The 11,357-nt window shown below is 38.9% G+C and overlaps 1 protein-coding gene across 1 annotated transcript in view; it reads left to right on the top strand.

Moving 5' to 3' along the window:
* Window positions 1-11,357, top strand: part of Ttc37 (tetratricopeptide repeat domain 37) — a gene marked incomplete in the record, with an annotated part of 120,039 nt that overhangs the window by 35,148 nt on the left and 73,534 nt on the right. Inside the window, 2 exon segments of the mRNA XM_029561059.1 lie at window positions 2,739-2,837; window positions 3,184-3,292. Coding sequence (XP_029416919.1) covers window positions 2,739-2,837; window positions 3,184-3,292 — 208 coding nt within the window.

Raw genomic sequence — 11,357 nt, 5'->3', positions numbered from 1 at the left:
CTAGATTCATCAGAAGGGCAAGTAGTGGGGAATGGATGGGGGTGCCAGCAACACAGCAGATGGTAGCCGGGATATCAGAGTATAAGGGCTCTAGTGGGGGGAGGGAGGCTATGGGAGTGTGCTATCTGGGAAGTGGGTGTTAAAAAAATAATAAAAAGATAGCCATTTATATTATACTCCATAAAAGATCATTGAGGCTGAGCGTGGTGGTGCATGCCTTTAATCCTAGCGCTCGGGAGGCAGAGGCAGGTGGATCTCTGTGAGTTCAAGGCCAGCCTGGTCTACATAATGAGTTCCAGGACAGCTGGGGCTACAGGGATACCTGTCTCAAAAAGACCAAAAAAAAAAAAAAAAGATAATTGATAATTTAAAAAATACTTTAGTATTTTTTATTTTATGTGTATGAATATTGCCTGCATGTTCTAAGTGGACCCGTCTTGTGCAATTCCCTCACAGGTCAGAAGAGGGTGCAGGAGCCCCCCAGAACTGGAGTTGCAGAGGATTCTTAACTACCATGTGGGTGCTGGGAATCAAACCCGAGTCCTCTGCAAGAGCAGCCAGTGCTCTTAACCTCTGGACCATCTCTCCAGCTGCCAACAATTTTTTTTTTTTTTTTTTTTTAGAGACTGTATCTTACTGTGTTGGCCAGGCCGGCCACACACTGCTGGGTTTCGGAATTCCTTTGTAATCAAGCTTTCTTTCTCTCATCTTCCTCTTCATCTTTCCTGCCCTTTCGCCTCCCTTCCCTTCCCCCTCTGCCCTTTCCCTCCCATCCCTCCTTCTGTCCCTCCCCTTCTTCCTTTTCCGTTTCTTTCCTTCGGTCCTCTCCTTTTCTCTTTCTGTGCTGGAGGTTAAATCCAGCGCCTTGCACATTCTAGGACCACTCAACACTGAATTACCCCTAGTCCCCTGTTACACACGCACGCACATGCACACACACATACTCGCATATTCATTTTTTGTTTTGGGGACAGGGTCTCACTATGTTAGCTCAGGCTGGCCTGGAAGTTACTGTGCAACTCTGGTTGACTTTTGAACTCTTGATCCTCCTACCTCAGCCTCCTGGCTTCTAGGATTACAAGAGTGTGTTACCAAACAGTATTTCTTAAATAACAGATATTCACCATGCATGTTTATGGATTTATACATACAGTGTGCACTGATCATATTCAGGCATCCTGCTTCCCCTCACCTTTTGTACCTTTCTTATTCCTTAATAATGTAATTTAAAAATTTATTTGTAGGGGCTGGAGAGATGGCTCAGTGGTTAAGAACACTGGTTGTTCTTATAGAAGACCTGGGTTTGAATCCCAGTACCCACATGTCAGCTAACAACAGTTCATAACTCCAGTCCCAGGGGATCCGACAGCTCTTCTGACTTCTGGGCATTGCACGGCATGGGGGCACTTACCTACATGCAGACAATATGTGCATACACATAAAATAAAAATAATAAATAAAATAAAAAATTGATTTCTAGGTATTGAAAATAGAATAAAAAGATAAAGGATGAAGTTTAATGAATGTTCAGAAAATAATTCTCACTTATTTTCCATTCGGAATAATTGCTTTATTATTAAACAAGACCTCATATGTTATATTATTTTAGGTTAAATTTTAAGATCATTAGCTTATCACAACAGTAAAATTTACCCATGTAAACTTTGAATTTATAACTACCAATGAAATTTTGAAGTAACGAGATACTAGGAGTGGTGATGACTGTTTGATTGTCAACTTGATTGGATTAAGAAATGCTGGAGGCATTTTTGGGTGTGTCTCTGAGTGCTTTCCAGAGATGATTACCTGGGGGAGTGTGTGAAGAGTCCCACACTGAATGGGGTTGATATTCCATGAACTGGTAAATACAAAATATAAAAATAAAAAGGGGAAAACAGAGCGCTAGCCTTCCCCCGACCTCATCGTCCCCCTTCCCAGTGTGCTCAGATGGGAGCACACTGCTTCACGTTACTGCCAGACAGGGTCCTGAACTGCTTGCTCTGTCATGATAGACTGAATTCTCAGACTGAGCGACAGTAAATCCTTTTTCTCTTAAGTTGCTTCTTGTCTGGTATTTGGTCACAGCAATAAGGCAAGTAACTAACAGGGGGCTTTGTTATTGTCATGAATATTTAATTTAAAAATGTAGAATTTATATAGCTAAATAAAAGGTATAATATGCTTTAAAGTGCTTGGCTTGAATTTTCCTATTACTGTTCTTACTCAATATAGATTTTGAAGGCCTCTAAAAGTTTTCTTCAATGTAAGTTAATACTTGTAGTAAGAGAAATAGTTTCATTACAGTTCTATAATTGGGATTTTGGCCAAAAGTATAACTCAACTTCAATTTTTCTTAAAATTGAAGATTTCCTATTGTTGGGGACATTATAGAGAGTGCGCTAGTGGTTTCAGAAGAAGTGGCTTAAAAATGATGTGAGCCCCAGCAGCTATGATAACATATCAGATTATGATCTAGCTGGCTGCTTTGTAGCAGACAGTAGTAAATGGAGGAATGTTTTATTAAACTACTGTCTTCAATTTATAGTTATCACTTGTTAGTTCAGTGCAAGGACTACAGAGTGACGCCCTACCCCAAAAACCTAAGCAAGCAAGCAAAAGAATTGTCAGGGTCAGACAAAAATTGAAGCTCTAATTTTTCAAGGGAGTTTTATACACTCAAGTGTTTATCACATCTTTCATTATACATGCAATGTAAATAGTTTTTTGCTTTGTTTCAGCTTTTAACTGCTTTTGAGAATGCACTGAATTTATCAGAGAAGATTCCTAGTGAAGATCACGAAGTGCTTTATAGGCATTTTATTCAGTGCTTGTCCAAAGTAAGTAACGCTTGCGTATTTCTTTTTTTTTTTAAAAATACTTTATTATTTTTATTTTAGTGCATGAGTATATTACCTGCATGTGTGTAAGTGCACCCCTGTCATGCAATACCCTTGGAGTTAGAAGAGGGTGTTGGATTCCCCTGGAACTGGAGTTATAGATGATTGTTAGCCACCATGTAGATACTGGGAATCGACCCAGGGTCCTCTGCAAGAGCAACTGGTGCTCTTAACCACTGAGCCATCTCTCCAGCCCCTACGTTTACATATTTCTAATTGTGAAAATGTTCATGAGAGTATTTTACTACTATTGGAATTTATTTTATTATGCTTTCATATTTTCAAGTTTCCTCATGAGACTGCCAGGTTGAAGAAGGCCTGTGAAGGAATGATAAGTATCTATCCCTCCATACAGTATCCACTGGAGGTGCTTTGCTTATGTTTAATTGAGTCAGGTAATTTCTTATTTATTATATTGTATATCTTATTTATTATATTGAGGTGTTATGTTGCTCTTAAGCAAGCACTGTTTTAGTGTTTACTATTGTAAAATATTTAGTGTTTACTATGTGTAAAATATTACTAGGTATATAATACTATGTGTAACGTATTATGTTCCTGAACATAAAGAAATAAAATTATGTAGTGTTGCTGTACACAAAAAGCCAGCAATATAGGGAAGCAGAGTGATTCAGTAGAATTGTGAGTTACAAAGTTGTTTGTCCACCAATGAAGTCTTTTTGGTGGTGGGAATTAAAGGATGTTTTGAATTTTCTATCAACATTAAATAAGGGAGAAGCTTGACAAGTACTTAATGTGGCAGTGCAGGCCCGTGGAACTAGATGCTTTTTTTTTTAAACAATAAAATGCGTTTGGTTGCTATAGTAGAAGGAATAATTGAAGTATATTTGGCTGAATAGGTTGTATTACAAGGCTGAGCATTAGGAAAAGGATTTGGAGGATATCCTTTATATTGTTGATGTTGTGCCATAGTCACAGATTTGTTTGTTTGTTTGTTTTGTTTTGTTTTTTTGTTTTTCTGAGACAGGATCTCCCTGTGGCTCCAGCTGGCCTGGAACTCACTATTTAGACCAGGCTGGCCTTGAACTTGCAGAGATCCGCCTTCCTCTGCCTCCCGAGTGCTGGGATTAAAGGCATGTGCCACCACACCAGGTTCACAGATATGTTTTAAAAATTCTGTATTATCATAAAGTATTACAGCTGGTGAGTAAACTAGAGTGGATTCAAGTTGGACAGTGCGTCTTAGAGTATACTTCATGCTCTCACATCTTCATGTCTTTTCTTTGGGAGAAGAGAGATGCTTGTAACCTCTAGACAGTTAGGAGCTGGTGTACCTGAATCTGTGGATGTCTACATCTACCCAGATTCAGGCAGGTTGGCCATCTTGTTTCTTCACATCAACCTCTGTCCTTGTCAGTGTTTGTGCTGAATAGATTGCTTTATAATAATTTGGGTATCACTCCTGCTCTTTTATTCTTCTGAGGTAAACAAGTTCACAGCAGTCAGTCACTGAAGTTGAAGTAACAGTACCTAATCAATGTGGTACTACTAAATTATTGAAAAGACGTTCCCAATTTGTTTAATTTATTGATGTGGTTGCTAAATGAGTATATGCATGGAATGTTTTGTCTGTATGACTCATGTGTGTCATAGTAGAGAAATGGTTGAAGACTAAGTCTGGAGATAGCAGAGGGAGAATTGCTGGTAGGCAATGACCTTACACTTGCCATGGTCCCACCCACTCTAACTCTCCTTTATCAGTGCTATGTGTACTGTCTCCTGGTGTCTGTATGAAAACAAGGGCCCCTACTTTCAGTCTTAGAGTTTTCACTACCAAGTAAACATATCTTCTTATTTTCAATCAAAGAGAATGCTTTTTAAAATATTGTATTTATTTTTATTTTATGCATATAAGCCTTTTGCCTGCATGTATGTAATGCACCCGTGTCATGCATTGCTTACAGAAGTCAGAAGAGGGTGTCAGACCCCCTGGAACTGGAGTTACAGATAATTAGTTGCTAGCCTCAATGTGGATGCTGGAAATTGAACCTGGGTCTTTTGCAAGAGTGGGCAGTGCTCTTAACCGCTGAGTCATCTCTTCAGCTCATTAATAATGTTTAGGATCGAGTACACTAGACTAGAGTGAGTAGACTAAGTGATAGTAAGAATGAATAAATGAACATGGACTGTAAGAGTGTTGATAAAAGGACTGATGAAGGAAAAAAGCATACATGGCTTCTTAAAGGGAAGGGAAGGGGGAAAATAGTTTTTATTTTTTGTTTTATTTTTGGTCTTTTTGAGACAGAGTCTCCCTGTAGCCCCAGCTGGCCTGGAACTCACTATGTAGAACAGGCTGGCCTTGAACTCACAGAGATCTGCCTGCCTCTGCCTCCCAAGTGCTGGAATTAAAGGTGTGCGCCACCATGCCTGGCAAAAAAAATCATTTTTAAATTTCAGATTTCCTGAAAGGTTAGCCCAGTGTGAAACAGTGGTTTATGGGGAAGGTAAGTTGTTGAGAGGAGTAGTCAGACCTATCAGTTGTTTGTAAGTGAGAGATCCTCAAAGTAAAGCTAGACAAGCAGCTGGGAAGTCACTTATGTGAAAGTGAAGTGGAGGGCTGGCGCTGAGAGGATTGAGGGCACAAGGCTGACAATGCTTTTTTGAGCTGACTTGAACGAGAATGGGAAAGGAAGAAGAAAGAAGAGGAGGAGAACAGAGGAGGGGACAGCTGAGAGAGCAAGGTGGGGAACCCTGACAAAAAAAGACTGTTTAAGAAAGGAGACCATCATGTTCTGGCATGGTAGACTGTACAACTGATTTTATGGCTAAGAGGACTAATTATTAAGGCTATCTTTTAAACCAACGTCATTGAATTGAGCTTAGATTATAATAATGGAGAAAGGCTAGGAAGAAGCGGTTAAGAAGAAAGGTAACCCAGGATATTCACCGACTGCATTTGTCAGAGAGGCAGAGGAAGTGAGTTAGAGAGTTGGGTGGCAAACTTCCAGGGGGGCGGAGAGCTTTCAGAGGGCAGGAGAATTACAGTGATGTCTGTCTCCTGTCTGAACTGTTTCAAAAAGAAAGAGTGACTGAGCAAGATACATGCTATGTTAAGGTCTTTGCAGCGGTACATAAGGGGACTGTCAGCACAAGGAGACGTATGTATGTGGGGTGTTCTCCTCTGATAGGAAGCTCAATTTCAAAATTATGAAATTTCTTCAGATTTTAGCACAGGCCTCAGTGTGTGATATATTATGGAGTCTCTAGTACCCATCCCTTGACTTTTGCTGCTGTTAGTGTTGCCACTGCGGAACTAACAGCTGGTGGTTACTCTTCTGTCCAGTTCTGTTCATCTATTAGTGGTTTGTACCATTCCCTCCTTGGCCTGCTCGTAATCAAATGGCACAGATGGTTGGACATTTATTTTTGAAGACTGAGTGCTTTTTTACTAAGTATGAATTTGTCAATAATGTGGTTTTCTTATGTAAGGATGGCTCTAGTATTTCAGAAATCCTGTAAAATATTAGGAAGAAATGGAATCAACTAAGAGTCTGCAGAGTTTTATACATAAATTTAGCAGTCTCTCTGATGAAGAGACCAAACATGACACCCATCAAATCCCACAGCTACCTGGAATGCCTTGAGACTTGTAATAAAAAGGATTTAAGATTTTTACTTAGACTGTACTCTAGAATAAATTCGAGAAAACAGAAGCAAAAATGAGATGCTGCAAAACACTGAACATTAGTAACAACAGCAAGAAAAACCCAGCCCAACAAAACAAGATCATCTTGTGGGCATTAAAAAAAATAGATAAATGTTGGGCTGGGGCGCAGCAGATTGGTAAGTGATTGAGTACTTGGCTAGCATGCATGAGGCTATGGGGCTGATCCCAGAGTGTGTGTGTATGTGTATGTGTATGTGTACGTGTACGTGTATGTGTATGTGTATATGTATGTGTATGTGTGTATATATAGGTATGCGTGAGGGGGTTAGCAAAGAGACAGTGAAGGGATTATGTTGATTGGTTAGACAGTACACTGCTTTAAAAATTGAATGTGGTGGCGCATATCTGTAATCCCAGCACCTGGGAAGTGAAGGCAGAAGGATCAAGAGCTCAAGGCCCACCTTGGCTACATATATAGCAGTTTGAGGTCAGCATGGGCTTAAAAAATAAGCCAGGCGTGGTGGGTTAGCAAAGAGACAGTGAAGGGATTATGTTGATTGGTTAGACAGTACACTGCTTTAAAAATTGAATGTGGTGGCGCATATCTGTAATCCCAGCACCTGGGAAGTGAAGGCAGAAGGATCAAGAGCTCAAGGCCCACCTTGGCTACATATATAGCAGTTTGAGGTCAGCATGGGCTTAAAAAATAAGCCAGGCGTGGTGGTGCACGCCTTTAATCCCAGGACTCAGGAGGCAGAGACAGGTGGATCTCTGTGAGTTCAAGGCCCCTGGTCTACTTTTGATATATCACAGTGAAAGATTTATCGTCCTCTTTTTTTTTTTTTTTTTTTTTTAAAAAAAAAAAAAAAAAAAAAAAAAAAAAAAAAAAAAAAGTGAAAAAAGGATATTGAGTATATTGGTTTAAGTGGAAATGAATATTCTTGAAGAAGGTTTGGGGTACTTTGCAGAATTAAAAGAAAGGGAGAGCTGGACTGGGTAGGTATATTTTTATATATGGCAAAACAAGGGAAGAATTCTTACCTAGTGAATTACTGGATCTAATAATTTGTGGAACTGAGCACTTCAGTTTTCAATATATTCTAAGGAAAAACATTATTCTGGGAATGAAACTGACAACACAGGCAGTGAGAAGCTGCACTTGACTTCTCTTTTCATTTTCTTCTAAAGCTAACTTCATATATTCTGAAAACTATGAACTTCAAAAATCTTGAAGGTCTCTAAAAGCCAGCCCACCCTTCCTCCCCCAACATACTTTGGCATCTGCACAGTTTGCCAGTTCACAGCAGTTAATCACTGGGTTCTCTTCCACTGAGGACAAATGTATTTCATTTTCTTGCTATTGGTTGCATGTTGAGACTTGAAGATTCATTTTCAAAATGACTCACTTATCAAGCAAGCAAGTCTTGAGTAGCTTTCTAGTTGTCATTTATTTAAAGGTTTTTTTCATGCTAAATGGACTTTTTGATTTATTTTGCCTCATTGCTGAAATGGGAGAGGACAAGGAAACTTGGCTCTTCAAATTCAAGCAGAAAACAGCTTTCTGAAAGTTTTAAGTGGAGGGTCCAGGGTCCTAGCACAGGGGTAGAGCACTTGCTTAGGATACATGAGTGAGGTCCAGGGTTCCATCTCCACCACTTCTTCCAAAACAAAAGGTTTGGTGTCCTAGAAATATTTGAAAATGCAGGTGAAAATAAAGAAATGACTGCTACCAAATTCTACATTTTTTTTACTTGCTTCCCAAGCAAGGTTTACTTTAAAATTTTATACAGTTGATCAGTTTCTTTCATAAGTCAAAAATGAATTATTACCTTTTTAAATTTACTTTTTTTGTGGTATAATGTAGGAAACTGAATTCCATAGAATTACTCTGCATCCAGCAAATTTATCTTTGGAGTTTCAGTATTTATCAGCCATAAGTCTAGACTGCCTTTTTGAGAAATAAATACAATATTGTTAAACTGTTATAAAGATATCAAATCTGAAACTTTAGAATCTTTTAAATATTAGAAAAAAATGGATAAATGAATGATTTTTAAATAAATTATTTCCTATTAAAAATCAGATTTGTTTCTGTTTTATTCTCCACTAAGATATTTATTTAACAAGTTACCTTCACATGAATTAGTATGAAGGAGAGAAAGATTGAATGTTGAAGCCGAAATATTTCTTGCCTCTTCACACAGGACTGCTAGTGCTATAACTGTTGCTAGTTTTAGGGAATGCTGTAGAATTTCTTAGTGCCACTTGGTCATATGTGGAGAAAGTGTTACCTAGAGGTAGTGTGTGTGTGTGTGTGTGTGTGTGTGTGTGTGTGTGTGTGACAGAGTCTCATGTATCTTAGGCTGGCCTTGAACTCCTGAGCCCCAGCCTCTGCCTCTAAAGGGCTGGGATTACAGGCATGTGCCATCTGTCTTTTGTTTTTGTTACTGTGCTTCCAAGTGTTCACAAAGGGAATATATTAGGAAATCTTACTTTGTTTTAAAACTTGCTCATGTTCATCTCTGCCTTGTGGAGGTTACACACCCATGCTGTGAAGTTTGAGATTCTCTAAATATGATGATCATTGGAGAGATGCATGACTTTTTTGACTTTTTTTCTTGTCCTTTTTGTCATCCTAGTTTTTTTTTTCTTTTTTAATAATAAAAGCAGGTTGTTTAACAAAAGGTAATCTGTCATGTCTTGATGGAGTAAGAGTTTTGACTCAGATGGATAGAAATCAAAGGTAAACTTTAATAGCCATTTAATAGCCATTTTCTTTTTTTATTCTCTCCTTTTTCTTTTTTTAAAGTTTATTTTTAATCTTTTTTATGTTATTAACTTTTTTTTAACGTTTTTCTAGAAATAATCTGAAGCAGATTACATAATATATAGATATGTGTATATATACATATACACATACAATGACATTTAATGGGGAGAGGATAGGACTAAGAAATCAAAGACCAAAGGATTTGCCAGCATGGGGTCAACTTTAGTGGAATAATGGTTTCCATAACTGTTTTCTTTTTTTTTTTTTAATCCTAACGAGTTTATTGGGCTTGCTAACAGAGCATAGAGTGCCCCCCCTCCCCATTTATGGCTGTGCTGGATCATTCACACTCAAATATAGATCCTGTAACTTCCCAACAGCTGCACAAGAGAGAGGCACCTCATGGTGCTCTCAGCTTATATATCCTTAGCCCCTTCCCCACTGCAGCTAAAGTAACTGACTCCCCCATTGACTCCTTGGGAGCGTGGGAAGGAGATGTGATTATGGCTTGCCAGCATAGTGGTCAGAGGACACATCCAGTTAACACTCTGGCTCTTACATTCTGTCTGCCAACCTCTTCTACAAAAGTCCCTGAGCCTTGGAGGGGGTGATAGGTGTGGGATGATCTTCCTCCCAAGTGGCAAGGTACTGAACTTTCAGGTCTCTGCATCATCTGTTTTTCATGGGCTGTTGGCTCATTTAAATGAGATTCCATCTACTATAAAAACACAAACAGCATGAAGCAAGAACATTTAAACTGTGGTTGCTATAATAACCTATGGGCATAAACAGATGCTTGGATGATACTTTATCAGGTGCATCGCATCCATGCAACAAAACAATTGCAGTAACTTCCCCACTGGAGCCTATATTCTCCCCTGCCACATGGGATTGGCCTGGTCTACAGTACCAGATGAGTGTTCCTCTGCTAGGAGAGGGCATTATATCCAATCAAAAATTTTCTGGTTGTACATACACTAGATGCACCACTACTGCACCAGCTGGAACATCTTGCTTGGCACGTTGATAGTGCAGCACATGGGGTCCATCGTTGAGCAAAATTATAGGAGACAGTTCTCCCCCAGCCATCTGCATGTCACCCTCTGGTACTATGAAAGCCACAAAGATTTTTAATTTTCTATAGTAATTCTCACCCATTACCTATTAAGAGTGAAAGCCTTTTTGCACGTTAGTTCATAATAATATTGTCAAAGGCTCATCATAATATTTAATGAATGCCTACCATTTATGACATTATATGTTAATCTCTACTTTCCAGAAGTTACCATTTAGTCAGGAGGTAGCAGAGACAGGGTATTTTGGACTAACACTAGATACAGGTGGTATTAGCAAATAGCTGGAGGTTTGTGTTTCTACAAGTCTAGACTAGTCACATCAGCATTACCTGAGAACTTGTTAGAAATGTGAACTTTCAAGTCTTGCTTCAGACCTACTGAAACTGGGAATAGGTCCCAGCATACTCTGGTTTCAAACAAGTCCTTCAGGTGATTCTGATGCCTAGGGTAAATGTGTTATCACCGGATAGAAATGGAAAGAGCTACTGCTTGCTTGGGAGGATATAGAGGGTATGGAACTAGCACTATCTGTTTCTGAAATTCACATTTGTAGAACAGTAGTGAGAAGGTATGGGTTAGAAGGAAATCCGTGTCTGGAAACATAGTAACCAGTTAAAACTATGTTCTTATAATTTAATTTCACATTTTGCCAATTTTAATTCTTTAGGCATTATGAATTCACTAATTTTTTGATTAATTTGAAGTTCTCATCATTAGGTAACATTGCTTATGGATTATTCATTGGTATGTATTTCGTGCACTCCTTAAATCCCAGCATTTGGGAGCAGAGGCAGGAGAATCTCTGTGAGTTTAAGGCCATCCTCGTCTACATAGTGAGTTTCAGGCCAGCTGGGGCTATAGGGAGACCCTGTCTCAAAAAGAAGAAGGAAAGAAAAAAAGAAGAAAATGAAATATAATGAAATTAGGCAACTAACTTACTTTTGCTTTCTGTGACTGAATCAGTGATTCAATTTATGGCTTGGGAT

This window comes from Nannospalax galili, unplaced genomic scaffold (assembly GCF_000622305.1).
Source record: "Nannospalax galili isolate Female #2095 unplaced genomic scaffold, S.galili_v1.0 scaffold393, whole genome shotgun sequence".
In the NCBI taxonomy this organism is placed as follows: Eukaryota; Metazoa; Chordata; class Mammalia; order Rodentia; family Spalacidae; genus Nannospalax; species Nannospalax galili.
The sequence above is the reverse complement of the archived record's forward strand: the minus strand, read 5'-3'. Positions and strand labels throughout refer to the sequence as shown.